We start from the raw sequence: 16,475 nt of genomic DNA, 5'->3' as shown, positions 1-16,475 counted from the left end.
CTCTAGTGGAGAGGATATTGAAAATAATTCTCCTTTAGTGTAGAAAACTTTCATGTTCACTATTTCACTGTCCTTGTTAGTTCTGTTTCTACTGCATTTTTGCAGTAGAAACAGCTGTATTTAATATTACACTGTCACAAAAACAATATGTTATACTGACACTAAATACTATAAAAACATGAAAATCTACTCTAATATACTATAAAACACTAATTTTCAAAGGAGAAATACAATAAAAGAGATAAAAATCACCCATTTTACTCAAGTACTAAATACAGTGACCACTTACAATATAGCTGCGAACCCAGAAATACAAAATTCAGCCGTTAATGTTGGGACATACTAGCTCTGTGAGCAACTTGAATACAGAGTGTGTCTGCTGGATCCAGGGAAGTGCTTGTAGGTCTTAGATTTGGAAGTCAAGAAAAATATTGAGAACGCTTCATCAAGGAGCGATTATTGTGAATCTGAATTCATGAACTAAAATCATATCAGAGAGGATTATTATTTTTTAAGACAAATTAATGTGACATTTTTTGTTTGCTTTTGTGATATGCATTATGGGGAAATGAAATCACTCGTAAGTGAACAACTCTTTGAACCGAGGTTCCTTGCCATTTTCCCCATAAAGAAGGCAAATACAGATCTAAGTTGAAGATCATATAATCTGAATTGCAGTTGTTGTTATCCCACATGTAATTCACTATTTAAAAAAAGTATGGTATGCTTTATCATAATGTACCAACCAAAATTGTCAGACCTGTTTTGTAAATAATATTTTGTTTCATTAGTTGTTTTATTGGCTTGAAAATAACAAATATTTGATTAGTCTTCTAGGTTAAGGCCCACCACTAAAAAAATTGAGGCTGTTTGTGAGAATTACGTTAGATTAAATATGGTAAGTATATAATAATGTTATTCTAAACACAAAACTTATAGATATTTAGATGTGTCTTTAACAAAATAAACTTGGTCATTCTTATATACAAAGCAGGGACAGATAAGAAAATTCATGAGAAGATAACAGTAGAAGCCATAACAGAATGCGGCATTGTTTTGACTTTGCATAGTTCAGGAACTAGAACTAATGAAGAATTTTCAAATATTGTGGAATATGAGCAATATGGATCAGAACAAATGTTCTTAACTGAGCATACCATACTATGAAAGAGTCAGGGCAGGTAAAGTCTATAATGTTAGATTCAAGAGAATCTAACATTATAGACTTTAGCTTTATAAAACAGTATGGGACTTAATTTTGAAGTTTATGGTCATTTGACTATGCTTATTTTGAAGAATAACTGTTTATTAGTTATTTATACTTTGCTTCCATTATATATAATATGGTTGACTGGTGCTATAAGTTAAATATTAACTCTGAGAACGACACATCATACTTTTCAAAACATTGAATATAATAGTCATTCTATAGGTGTTGTTAGCCATAAATTCATAAGTGTTCATCAGCAATCAGTTCATGCTCATGATATAATACCTAGTTGTTTAAATAGCAGCTTGAATATGAAGTGTGACAAATAAGAAATGAGACAATGTCGGTAATACTTTTATCATTGAAAATTTAGTGTTCAGAGGTTGCTTCCTTCAAAGTAATCCCCACTGATAGTAATACACTTTTTTCTTCTTTTGCATTTCAAAACAATGTGGAAAGTCTTCAGAAAAGCTTTTGAAATGCTCTTTCATATTTCCTATTTATGTAATCCACATCACCAAAATGTTTGTGAAACTTTTGTTTTGGAAAGAATGAGATCTGGAGAACAGGATGGATGTTCCATTGTTAATTTGCTTTGGAGCTAAAAATTTCTTCACTAATAACGCTGAATAAGAAAGAAAATGATTGCCATGCTGGAGAACATTCTCGAGGCACCATAGCTCTTCTTTTGTAAATGCTTAAATGCTCCAAAACATCTTTGTAGAAGTACTGTTTGGTGTTTTCTCTCCTGGAAGATATTTGGAGTGCCTGACATTTGTGGTGTTGAAATATATACCCATGCCCTCTCACTAGTGATACCATTGTTCACAAAGTCTACTTCTTTTCCAATTCACTCAAGAAGGTCACTACAAACTTTGACTATTTTTATTTGCTTCCCAGGTATAAATCTTGGACACATTCCTTTCTCATATCCCAATCTCTTATTAGAATTGTGTAAATTGATTCCTTATTCAGGTTTATCATCTCAACTATGCAATTTTCAACATTTTCAGTGTTATCAGTGTCTGTAGTTTCAGGTAAAAGAGATTGCCATTTGTAAATGTCCTCTCAATCATTCAAAAATCTTTAGTGCTTCATGTTAGGAATTTTCAACATGAATATAAGTTTGATTAGGTTTTATTAGACTTAATAAAATTTGATGTTAATGCATTTTTCTGAATTTTTATTGCACATATAAAATAATAATAATAATAATGGTAAGTACTTGCTGAATTTCTGTTCAGGATATGGACTAATCATTATGTACATCATGTTCCAACATAAAGATGTGCATAAATTCACATGAAGTAAGCCAATGATATATTTCTGTTTTATTGCTGGCTAGTGTTATCTTCACACTGATTCAGGACACATGAGTATACAGAGGATTTGAAATAGAAAGTGATCAACATTTAGTTTTGAGCAGGTTAAAATTGAATATCATACTGAAAAGAAAAGTGCAAGAAATTTTTTTTCCAAAAAAATCAGTTCAGCAGCTTACAGAGGAGAACTATAAATTCAAATATACAAATATTATTCAAGAAAATATTAGAGCTTGAAAACCAGACTAAAACTTTGATATTCAGTGGAAAGCCCTGACGAAAACATTGACTCAGCCAGAGAGCCATGTGGTATGGTTGTGTACAATGATAGAAAATTCAGAACCCCATGTTGCACTCAGGAAGTTACAGAGGCAGTCAAAGAAAAGAAGGAAGTATATTGAAATCTCCTGGCAAGTAAGTCAGCTTGTTCTCCTCTTAGAGAATAATGTAAGAAAGTGATGCACTGTGTACAAATAGCTAAATGAAAGTGATGGAAGACTTGGGTAAAAACATAGAAAATAAATATGAGGAAGGTAACAAATATTCTGGAGGCTATTGGAAAACCTTAGAAATGGAGGGGAAAGTACAGTAAAAGGAATCACAAATGATAAAGGTGATATGAAAATTGAATTTAAGGATATCCTAGATGTCCAGAGTAATTATTTTGAAAGACTGCTAAGTGAAATATGCATATTTGAAAAAAGGTTAAGCAAATTGTCGAAGAGAAACTTGAAAAGGAACAAGGTGAGTAGAGACTAAATAGAGAAGTTATCAGGATCAGATTTTCACTTTAAGACAGTTTAGGAATCATGGGAATATGACAAGGATCTATATTTAATTTTTATAACTCTGGAAAAGGCATATGAGAGCATTTTGAACAGCTTTTCTCTTGGCTGTTCCAAATGCTGGTACAATTATATTGTAAATAGGACATTATATCAAGCAATAAATTGTCTGTATTTGAGTTACAAGTCAGTCGTTAAAATTGAAGAAGCTACAAGAAAATGGTTTGTTGTCAAATCAGGTGTGAGATCAGAATGCACATTATCTCAACTGTTATTCATCATCAATATGGATCATATTATGAAGAAATATGCCATTAAATCTAATGTCAAAATTGGTGATGTTAATCTAAGCTGTTTATTTATGCAGAAACTCCTAATTATATCCAGTATGAGTGTGCATGATCGTACTTGCTATGAAAAAAAAAATTAATTGGCCAACGCTCCCCCCCCCCCCCCCAACATTTTTTTTAATGAAGTTCCATTAAATCAATTGGAGTTATGTAAAGTGATTAGGGTGTCGTTTCATTATTTGGAGAACATTTTCTTTGTGTGAAATCCATTCGAAGAAGGAATTGAAATAAAAACAACATTAATTTTTTGGAAAATATAATTTGTTATATTAATTTTTGTTACTAGAATGGCCCTTTATATTATGCATGTTTTTTTAACTTTACAGAAAGTTAAAAAAAAAATTGTTCAGGAAGGCATTTTTATTTAATAAAAAATATTCTGTTTTGTTCAGCTACTCACCATGGATAAGTGGACAAGATATTTGTTGAGCCCTGACTGCTGTAATGAATTTGGTATGAAAATCAACAATAGGTAAACATTATAAAAATAGGTGGAAACATTGAAAACATCAGCTGCATTTTGAATAGAAAACATCTAGAACAAATAAAACATTTCAGCTGTTTAGGCACAATTTTTAGTGAAAGTTGCATAAATATGAAAATAGACAACAGAATTAGCAAAACTAGTATGGTAGACACTCAACTGAATAAAATTATATGGAATAAGAGAGAAATTAGTCAAAACACTAAACTAGCATTATAGAAGACAGTGTTCAAGCCAATTTTAATTTACTGATCTGGGATCCAGTATTTCATCACATTTAGAAATAAAATGTGATGAAATACTGGCGAGCACAGATATAAGAGTTCTGAGAAAGATTAGAGGAGTGAACAGATGGCATAAAACAAGATTAACATTATAAACCATTTTTTGACACAGTGGCAAGAAAAAGAGACACAGGAAGAACAAATGTAGGTAGATTGATACAGTAAGTGTCTTAGAAGACTGAAAATAAACTCTGACAATATTGGAGTTTTGATAGATAGCCAGCTAATTTGGAGGAAAATTTTAAATATAAAGTTAATAATGAATTAATAATATTATGACAGTACTATTCAGATAGTACTGTCATAATATTCTGTACTGTCTTTGAGGATACATATTGGGAATTTCATGAAGACAATGATTTTCTAGCAAGAGTAATAAAACATGTCTTACATAAACTGTGCTCATCCTATTACTATTTATCTAATACAAACAAGCAAACTATTGACTTGACTTAAATAGCTTAACTTAGCTCACTCATTTGAATACCTGCCTCATCTTTTCACTTTAGAATGTATTTCGCATAATTTAAATGTGTACTCTTATTTCTTTTATGTAACCTTTGAACGTTGACATTTGAAACTTTGCCAAATTACAGTGAAATGTATGGTGATAGTTATGATTAATTGTTAATAAAGAACAGTGTCAGGATATTTTCAGTATTTTTGGAAAAATAAAATTTTGTTATGCAAGAGATTCCCAGAATTTCATGTGTAACAAAAATTTGTTTTCCCATGGATACCCAACAATCGAGAGAGAGTAGTTGGGAAATAGCTCAAGCTTAATTTTTTTTTTTTAATATAATTTATATTTTGTAAAATATAAATTGCAAATTCTGCTGGTCCTGGAAATATATTAGTTCAAAATTGTATCCCTTTCCCATGAATGTTTTTCATCATGTGTGTGTATGTAGATATATAATTTTTTTTTCTTCCTTTTCCCACTAGCTGTCAGAACTGGAACATTTTGTAACTTTGATAAAGAGTCTGCCACATGTAAACAAGGAGCAGCTGTTTCACTATATAATTAAAGCATATGGTAACAGTAAATTTTTGATTCTTTATTTCATTATTATTATTATAGTTTAGAATAGTGTAGAATCATAGAAAAATTAGAGCCAGTAATAATTCAGCAAAATTGTTTGTTATTTACAAAAATATTAATTTATAAAGAAATTTATACACTGAAAAACTAACTTCTTAATAAGTGTAGCTTACTCTAACTGTACTGCTTTCCAAGTTTGAAAGCCAGAGTGATTGATTCATTATGCATATTGAAACCACACCACAAAGAATAGTTAATAGTAATTTATTGCAGATTTACTCATACATTTAGTATAATAATAAAATACAAAACTTCCACATGCTTCACTGTTTATTAACAAATAGCTTCATCAGAAAGATAAATATACAGAAATTCTGAATACTTAACAGCACTGTTAAGTGTTTCAAAACTTAACTGTTTTGAAACATATAATGTTAATAATACTGTAGATTACACATGTCCATTATTTGACATACAATCAAGGTCAGTCTTTAGATGATTATTGGCATAATGAATATCTGATAGGTTACGTAAACATATCAGAGCGTTCCAAATGTCATGAAGAATGAGGTCCTTTTTCCTGTTTAAAGTACCTGGGATGGAATCATATTGCCATTGAGGATTTCTTATTTGTCTTTGAAAAAAGATTGTCTTCCAGATAAGGCATTGAGACCAGTCATTTCATGATGTGAAAAAACTTGTGCAGTGCCTTTTATCCTTCCTTTTATGCTCAACATAGCCATGTGTCACTAACTCTTATTTAGAAGTATTGGTCAAGTGTTAATAAACTATTTAATAACCAACTAGTTTTGCCGGCTATTGCTGTCGGCATCTTCAGGGTACAAATAAGGTTGACAAAGGAAATTACAAGCTAGATGTTAACCGACAATTCTAATTCAATAACAAAATAGTACTGAGCGTGAAACAATACATGTGTCGCGGATACATGATTTACTTGTTGAGAAACATTTTGTAGTTGGCGCTGAAGTTCATTTCATGTGTGTTTAGTGATCTGATTAAGGTCTTCCGTATATCAGGTAGGATTAAACTTGATTCCTGTTGAGGATTTTAGTGGAATGGGCGACTGTAGCTGCTTTTTTGAAGATTCTGGAATGGTAGTTTTCTTCTATATAAGGCATATAACTTTTATTCCATTCAATAATGTGGTTGGTTGTAGAGAAGTGGGAAGAAAGCCTAGATATATCTTGTCTTATTTCTTACATAACCGATGTGTTCCCTTTGTCTCATTTCAAAGCTTCTAGATATCTGACCAATGTAACTAAGACCACAGGAACAAGGGATGTTGTAAACTCCAGCATACTTGTAGAAAGGATGGAAGTCTTTCAGTGATCTTAGAAATTTCTGAATAGTTTCAACTGGCTTGAAGGTCACTCTAATATTGTGTGGTTTTAGGAAGAGAGCCAGTTTTTTGGAAATGGTACCAACGTATGGAATAGTTATAGTGGTGATATATTGTGTGACATCACATTGTCTTTGTGGTATGTCAGAGAAGAGAATCTTGCTTACGAGTCTTCTAGGGTAACCATTTAAGGATAGGTCATTGGATATTGTAGTCAATTCATCTTGTAGATCATTTTGATCCATAATAAACTGTATAGTTCTTTTCTTTAGCGTATGAATAATGCTAAGTTTTTGGGAGATGTGGTGTGATGAGATGAAGTGTGGATAACGTCCAGTATTTGTAGGTTTTCCATAAACAGATAAGTTGACACTGTTATTTTCTTGTTTCTTTATTATGATGTCCGGGAATGGTAGTTGTTTGTCCTTTTCAAGTTCTAGTGTGAATTTGATAGTATGTTGGAACGAATTGATTTTGTTTAGGTAATCCAATAGCTCTTCCTTTTTGTGGTTCCATATGATAAAGATGTCTTCTACATATCTAAACCATGATGTAGGTTTTGGGTTAATCTGAGATAAGATTTTAGTTTCAAGATCTTCCATAAATAGGTCAGCCCAAGAGGATGAGAGGGGACTACCCATGGCCAATCTGGTTAATTGTTTGTAAATGGTTTTCTTCCATACGAAATAGTTAGAAGTTAAACAGTGACTAAACAATGAAGTGATGTCTTGTGGGAACAAATTATCTAAGATGTTGATGACTTCAACTACTGGAATATTGCTGAACAGGGAAGTAACATCAAGGCTAGCAAGTATATCATCTTCAGAGATAGGGACGTTTTTTCATTTTTCAATGAAATGTTGAGAGTTTTTAATATAAGTATCTTATCTGAGTTATGGATGTGTTGTTGTAGAATTTTGGCTAGATGTTTAGACAGTAAATAAGTTGGAGAATTGATTCCATCTACAATGGGGCATAAGGGAGCCATTCTTGTGCACTTTTGGAATGCCATACAGTCTAGGAGTTAGAGGATTCATAGATTTTAACTTTTTAATTAAATCTGTAGGCCAGTTTGTCATCCGACATAATACTTCATTGGTGTCGTTATGAATTTTTAATATTGGATCTGTATTAAGGACATTATAGACGGACGTATCTGATAACAGATTGTTAAGTTTATCTTCATAGTCTTTTGTGTTTAAAATGACAGTACTGTTTTCTTTGTCTGCTTTAAGTATGATGATGTCTTTGTTATTCTTTAAGTTGAGCAGGGTTCTTTTTTCCATAGGGGTGAAATTTGTGTATGGAGATCTGGAAAGAGATGAGAGGATTATGCTGCTTTTCAATCTAAGGTCATTAGCTGTAAGTTGTGGTAGTAATGAGATGGCTTTCTCTAAATTGCAGATGAAATCTACTTTGGGTATTACAACAGGTGTTAAAGCAAAATTGAAGCCTTTTTTGAGAATAGCGATCTCAGGTTTTGTTAGTATGTGCTTTGATTGATTAACAATCGCTTGGTTATGATTAGTATACAGATAATTGAATTTCTCGATTTGCATCCATTTGCTATTTCTGAAGGTTTTATCATAACTTGTGTAGATCATATTATCTAGAAGTTGCCAAATATCTTTGTCAACAGTATTAGAGATGTCTATAAAGAACTCATAATATTTTGAGTCTATTTGGCTTCATGTGAATCTCTTATGATGTATTCTTTCATGTAGAAGGGAGAGTGATGTTTTATGATAAATACGCTTAGCTTGTCTAGAATTAAAAAGTGTCTGAGACACAGAAATTTGGGGATAACGTTGTTGTCTTGACACCTTTTTAAGAAAGTTAGGTGATTTAAAAACTTAGCCTTTTTACATTTTAAAAGTTCAAGATGGCGTACCTTCCGTTTTGTAATCTCATTGATTCTGTTCATATTTGAATTTGTCATACGTCATAAGAATATCATACGAGATTCACACTGAGCCAAATAGACTCAAAATGTTATAAGTTCTTTACAGGCATCTCTAATACCATTGACGAAGATATTTGGTGACTTCTAGATAATATGATTTACACAAGTTATGATAAAACCTTCAGAAATAGCAAACGGATGCAAATCGAGAAATTCAATTACAGTCTCTTCTGCGGCTTCCACCCCGTAGCATCCACATTTGTTACAATTATTCTTTCTCATTCATTCTTTTTTTTTTTTTTTTTTTTTTTTTTTTTTTTGCTTACAGCATACTGATAGCATTCTTTTTGGTTGTCTTTAGCTTGTAGAGACAGTTTCCTTTCGTACTCAGACAACTTTCCACAAAATACCAGTGTGTGGAAAACACTACCAGCGATGCAATATGCAGAAAATGTTCCAGTTATAATTTTTATAACTGACAGCATCCTTATGCACACGGTATTCCTTCCACATCATATTTTTATTAAGAATCTCTTACTTAATAAGATTGCATTGCCTATTTCACTCCTACCCTAATTATTCTTTGAATCTAGAGACACATTCTGATATTGCATCATTTAAGAATTTGTTAAATGCTTCCCATGCATTGCTAATATTTTTCCTATCTAGAAATAATCTAATGTACTCCTCATTTGGTCATAAAATCCTGTTTTATAGTTCAGCATGCAACCTTTTCCGAATGTAATGGCTACATACGTAGTAACTTCCTGGGTCAGTACAGCATGATCACTGTCACCAACTGGAAGAAGCATAGTTACATCTCCTTTAACTGAAATCTCCTCTGACACTATAATGAGGCCTAATATTCTTTAACTTTAAGTTGCCTCTGTCATTAGCCGTTTGAGAAAGTTGTCTCTCATGACTCAGTAAATTCAAATTCTTTCTTGTGATATTTCACTACTATGTTTTGTTCAGTCATTATTCAGATAATTAAAGTCACCTATGATGATGATAACTATTTAGCACCCATTGTGGTGAGTATATTGCATTTTATCATCACTACAGTATTTGATCTTGTTGGACTCTGCCTCACACCAGATAGTTTCATACTTACTTCCACGCAGAAAATTATTACTAATATTGCAGTCATAGCTATACTAGTTAGTATACTATGATAGTACATCTGCCTCTAAGAGCTGGGCTTACTAATGCCTGTAATCTAAAGGCACAACAAATTCAACACATTTGTTGCTGATATTCCTGGCATTTGTGTACAGACATAGTATGTCAACCCCAGGCTTTATTTTATAATAATCTTTGTGGTCTGCATTACCCAATTGGACAACTAGCAGATACCTATTTGTATCTAATGCTTCATGTAAGCATCTGTCCTTGCACATACTTAATACGTCCAAACCAGATGAGCACACAGTCATCCTTATCACCTCTATAATTATGCACTGTCATATCATTAATACAGTTCCATAACTTCACTCATAGTTTCTCACCATTCCTCCCATCATGATCTAGTTTCTCTGATTCTATGTATTAGATTTCACACCAATAAATAATTTCTCCAGACTCCTGATACCAAATGCATTCAACTGCAGGCTATCTCTCTTATATATTATTATTATTGCATAGGCACCTCCATGGAATTCTAAGACTCATTGTGGGAGACCCAAACTATTAACACAGTATCTATTGTACCTCTCCTTCAAACCATTTACAGACAAAGCACTCAAAATACTGCCTCAGGCAACTCATGAATTCTTCATTCACCACTCTCCAAGTGAAAAATCTAGTCCTTGCACCCTTGCTAACCACACTCTTATCCAACTTCCTGGAGTGACTTCTCGTTCTGCCTCCCCTCTAGCCAAGTGCTGAAATTTTTTATTTGTATTAATCCTTTAAGTAACTTAAATGTTTCTATCATACCTCCCCCCACCCACATACACATACACTTTTTTTTTTTTCGCTATCAATCAACTTTTGCAACCAAATCCTCAATCCATCCTCATAAGGAGTATTCTACAGATCACTCACCATCTTGGTTACTAGCCTCTGGATCTTCTCCATCACTTCCTCATCCCCAAGAAACTGAGGTGACTACACCCGAGCACAGTAATCCATATATCGTTGTATCAAGGCTTTATAACATCAGTTAGTTAATTTTTCATATACATCCTAGTCACTCACCTGCACTTAAACTTTATATAAATCTGTTCTTCCCTCAAACTCACTCCACACATTCAAAATTTTTCAGCAACTCCTTCTAACACAGCCTGCATATCAAGTTGTTTGCCATTGTAGTCTCCCTCTTAATTCCAACTCATTATCTAACCCCATCCATTTTGTTTACAAAAACTTTTACATATTCTAAATATACCATGTGCGTGTTTGTGCATCTCTCTCTTTTGTATTTGCTGTCTTTTGTAATAGATAAGCGTAGCTTGCTAAAACCACCTTCTGTGAAAGCCTCTATACTATCACAGAGACTCCTGTTATTAATCTGATTTACTTTATGAATTTGAACAGTTCTTCCACTCTTTTGGGACTTGGCCTGTTGCAAGAATCTTGTTGAACAAATATCTCAAGGAACATTCCTTTAAGACATGCAATGATATATCATCAAGTCCTACTGTTATATTAACATCAAGTTAGTTAATTTTTCATATACATTCTGGTTACACACCATCAGTCACTTGTACTCAAATTCTATGTGATGTCATACTTATGAGGATTAAATACCATAATGAATATTGTTCATTCAATACCTTAACTGTATCCTCTACAGCAGATACTGTTTACATCAGCTAACTCAGGGCTGTCCAAAACGTGGCCTGCAGTACGATTTTGTGCTACCTGTGGGTTTTGATTTTCATGAGTGAAAAAATAAAATAACAATTTGAACCACATGCATATTAGATATTTTAATTCTATCACTAATCGATAATCTCGATATTGGTTATTTTATTTGGTGTTTTTACATCACTATATACCCACTTTTTCAAATATTAGATGTGTCAAAGAAACATTCTTATACTGTTTTGTCTTAATGCGCATGCTCAGGGCGCTCACGGGGAACGTGAGCATGCAATTAATTTGTTCAGCTATTGAGGTTGTGTCATTGCTGCTCACTTGGATGTGACCCTTGAATAAATCTTTTTTTTTAATATGCCCCTCAGATTACCTAAGGTTGGACAGCCCTGAGCTAACTCATGCAGTAGCCAATCAACATACTCTTACAACTCCAAACTAAAGAACAAATTTCTCTTCCTCTTTGTTCATCCCTTTCATGGCTGCCCTCTGGAACAGTCTCCCACCATATGGTTCCCAAAGAGTACAATCCACAGCTCAAGTTTGAAGAAGTTCCTTCTCTTGCCCTTCCACAGTACTAGTGAACTATACATTGACCAACCCTAGTGGATGGGTGCTTCATTAAAAAAATAATAAACAATAATATCATCTTCTTGCAATCATACTTTCTTCTACTTGTAACATATCAAAAGAATTTCTAAGATTTTTCTTGATCTGATTGGCAAACTTTTGCCCCTGCTGCACTTTTTACTATCTGATCAACTATGTCACCTTCCTTGCCTACTTTTGTACTCTTCATGTAAATTGCTAGTCTGTTTGGCCTGATTGGTTAGATAGTACATCCAACCATCCCCAGCCAACTTGGATTCGAATCTCGTTGTGAATGTGTTTAGGTGGAAGATATATTTTGTCACTTGATATGAAACCACAACTACCACCCTGCTTACTGAAGGCCTGAAATTGTTTAAAAAAGTTTAATTTCTTAGTCCATATGTGATACTAATTTGAGGTACTTACAATATTGTAGAACCTTAATGCAAATATAGTAATGGGATTAGATAGGATATCAGCCTGTGTATTAGGATAATATGCAAAGGAATTGGCAGCTCCCCTGACCAGGACTATTTAATTTAAGCATCAATTCTAGGAAGATACCTAGGAAATGGAAAGAAGACAAAATAGTACCACTACATAAAGACAGCTCCAAGACAAAGGTAGCAAATTATAGGCTAATCGGTATCTTAGGAATAGTGGTAAAAGACAGAATTCAGGACCATATAATCGGAAATATTATGCTTTATAAGGGGGTAGCATGGTTTGTGAAGGATATGGTTTGCCTTATTAATTTTCTTAATTGTTGGGTTGGCAAATAAGTTCATTCGGTTTATGCATTATTACGAGGTGTTACGCCACTTTGCCTGTTGCTATTGTTGTGCTATTGTGCAGTTGAAAGGCAACATTTCACATAACCTTTCACTGAATTTTCGTTCGGCCTACTTCAGTTGGGTGTGTGTAACATATTTTTAGAAATGGAAGGCAATAACGTAGATTACCAGCATATTTTGCTTTTTTATATAAAAAAAAAAAGACAAATGAGCTACGGAGGCCCAGAAAAAAATATGCAGCATATATGGGGATGGTGCCTTAACAGAACACATATGCCAAAAGTAGTTTGCCAAATTCCCTTCTGGAGATTTTGACATCAGTGATGCACCGGCCGTCTGACCGAGGTTGATTCGAGTGTTGTGAAGGATATTGTCAACAAAAATCCGTCACAAATAGTGCGGAAGATTGCTGCTGTACTGAATATATCCCATACAAGCATTGAAAACCATTTGCACAAGCTGGGATATGTTTCAAAACTCAATGTTTGGGTGCTGCATGAATTGGCTGAGGCCAATGTGACTGCTCGCATATCCATCTGTGATTCGCTGCAACATTGCCAAGAAAACTACCCATTTTTGAAGCGGATGATTACGGGAGATGAAAAATGGGTCATGTACAATAATGTGGTATGTAAAAGATCATGGGGGCACGAGCGAACTGCCACAAACAACCTCGAAAGCAGGATTACACCCAAAGAAGATCATGCTCTCTGTGGTGGGATTATAAAAGTGTTGTCCACTATGAGGTGTTACCATCAGGCAGAACGATTGATTCAACTGTCTGTTGCTCACAGTTAACGCAACTGGCCATGCAATTAGCACAAAACATCCTGAATTGGCAAATGGGAAAGGAGTTGGCTTTCACCACAACAATGCCAGATCCCACACATTGTTAACAACCCTGAGTAAGTTGTTATGTCTTGGTTGGGATGTTTTGCCACATCCTCCATATTCACTGGACCTGACACCTTCTAATTACCACTTATTCCGATTGTTGCAGAATTCTCTGAACGGGAAAACCTTCGCTAATGAGGAGGCTGTCAAAAGACATCCGGATCAGTTTTTTGCCAGTAAACCTCAGGAGTTTTATGAATGTGACATAATGAAGTTGGTGGACAGATGGCAAGAGGTCATTGATAAAGAGGACCAATATGTAACTGACTAGTATGTATTATATATATTAAATAAAATGTGTTTCATTCCACTCTGAAAAACCGAACAAATTTATTTGCCAACCCAATATTATAATAAAGTGACAGTTGAGTTGGATAAAGGAAATGGCCACAGTAATACTGCTGGACTTTTCACAGGCATTTGATAGGATACTATATCGAACTGTGTTGCATAAATTAGTGCAAATGCGGATGGATATGAAGCCATCCTCTTATCCAGATAGTGATTTGGATGAGAGGGTGGCTGATGGACAGATATCAAAGAGTAATATATATTAGAGAATTGAATCCAGGAGAAGGCAGCTGCCTAGTAGTTGTACTGTGGTGCTCAGTACTTGATCTGCTGTTGTGTAATTTTTACAAGTGATATAGGAACTGATAGAAGGGAATGATGGAAATATTTTCCATCATTCCCTCCAATGATGCAAAGCTAGTAAGAGAAATGATCCTGCAAGAGTTTGGTTGCCAGTTTAATGTGCCCACATTAAACTATAGTCTTGAATTCTGAGATGAAAAGATCACAAGCCCTGTACTTCATTAATGTACTGAATCTAGTGCATTTCAATCTCTTTTTACATAGGCTCTTAATTTTTGCTTTTCTAAAGAAATCTATGTAAAGCATCATGTCTAAACAGAAAAGAATTAAAGTCCGGGTAGTCTCAATATGCCTGGAATGGTGGTGTCAGGGTGACGGTAACAGGCCCTGCAGTATCGGCAGTCCGTGACTGCTATAAAGAAATTCAATGCAGAAATTGCTTAAATATTGCTACTTGGAATGTAATAGGATTGAATAAATGTAGGAGATTGAATATTAGTATACTAGGAATAAATGAAACCTTTTGGAAAGGTTCATCAGATTTTGAGTCGAAACTTTCAAATGGCAAGATATATAAAATATATAGGTCAGGTGGGAAAACATCAAGAAGAGGTGTAGCATTTATTGTAGAGAAGAAAACTAATAAAAACATTATCCATATAATCAAAAAATCAGGTAGAGTAATGGCAATTCTAGTGAAATCTAAACCTAGTGATATGCTGATCATTAAAATATATGCTCCTACAGAACAGAATGAGGAAGCAGAAATAAATATTATGGATGATGAAATAGAATGGTGTATAAAGGAAGTCAGAGGCAAGAAAGATCGAGTTGGGTGACTGGAACGCAAAACTTGGGTCAGAGAGAACATTACACACGTGGGTCCATTTGGAGTTGGAATTCGGAATGAGAGAGGGCAAAAGCTGATTGATTTCTGTAACAAGCACAGTCTCTTTATAACTAACACTTATTTTGAGCAAAAACCAACAGCATGATACACATGGGAAAGTCTGAATGGAAGATACAAAAATCAATTAAACTATATTGTAGTCAGTAAACATTACTTCAATGGAATACGGAACTCAAAGGTGCTGCTAAGTGCTGACTGTGGATCTGACCATAGACTGGTCTTAATGAAGATGAATATTCACCTGAAAACAATAAAATTTAAAAGAAGTCAACCCCTAAAATGGGATCTGCACATGGTACAAAATCCGATAGTAAAATTAAAATTTAATGAAAATATTTCAGAACTGCTGTCTGCACAGTTGCAAAACGACAATGAACCCTCTCAGTGGAATAGGCTACAAGCAGCTATCATAACATCTGCTAAAAACCACATCAATAAACAAGAAGAAAGAAAGAAAAAACCATGGATAATTCAAGAGGTAGTCAACCTTATTGATGAAAGAAGAACATGGAAAAGAGGAGCAAATGAAGAAGAAAGGTTAACATATAAAACTTTGGATAAAAGAATCAAACAGTTATGTAAAAGATTGAAAGAAAACTGAATAAATAGACAATGCACTGAGATAGAAGAATTATAAAATGGGAACAAAACCAGAGAAGCAGTCCTTAAAGTGAAAGAACTTGATGGAAAAGCAAAACGTACACAGTCTAATAACATCAATGACAAAGATGGAAACATACTCATTGATAAGGAAAAGATAAATGGAAGATGAGTGGAGTACTTATCAGATCTCTATGATGATGATAATGGTAACATGTTAGATGATTCACGACACCTTAAATTAAACGTAACAACAGATACCACTCTACCCACAAGAAAGGAGGTAGAACACGCAATTAAGAATCTTCCTAATAATAAATCCCATGGGTGGGATAATATTCCAGCTGGGCTGCTGAAAGTTTCACTGGCAATAATAACAACTATTTAGTGGAATCCATTCAGGACATCTATAAAACAGTACAATTACCTGAAGTTTTTACAACATCTATTTGCATACCAATTCCAAAGAAAAATAATGCACAATATTGTGAGGATTATAGAACTGTGGGCCTAATATCCCATACATGCATCT

The 16,475-nt window shown here is 33.9% G+C and overlaps 1 protein-coding gene across 1 annotated transcript in view; it reads left to right on the top strand.

Moving 5' to 3' along the window:
- Positions 1-16,475, top strand: part of LOC150098383 (leucine-rich PPR motif-containing protein, mitochondrial-like) — a 446,274-nt gene that overhangs the window by 331,818 nt on the left and 97,981 nt on the right. Inside the window, exons 27-28 of the mRNA XM_090405178.1 lie at positions 830-898; positions 5,381-5,471. Of these exons, the coding sequence (XP_090261304.1) occupies positions 830-898; positions 5,381-5,471 (160 nt within the window). The remainder of the gene's footprint in view (positions 1-829; positions 899-5,380; positions 5,472-16,475) is intronic.

This window comes from Typopeltis vanoorti, chromosome 15 (assembly GCF_054136105.1).
Source record: "Typopeltis vanoorti isolate ZY-2024b chromosome 15, IOZ_Tvanoo_1.0, whole genome shotgun sequence".
In the NCBI taxonomy this organism is placed as follows: domain Eukaryota; kingdom Metazoa; phylum Arthropoda; class Arachnida; order Uropygi; family Thelyphonidae; genus Typopeltis; species Typopeltis vanoorti.
This window is presented reverse-complemented; position numbering and strand designations above follow the sequence as displayed.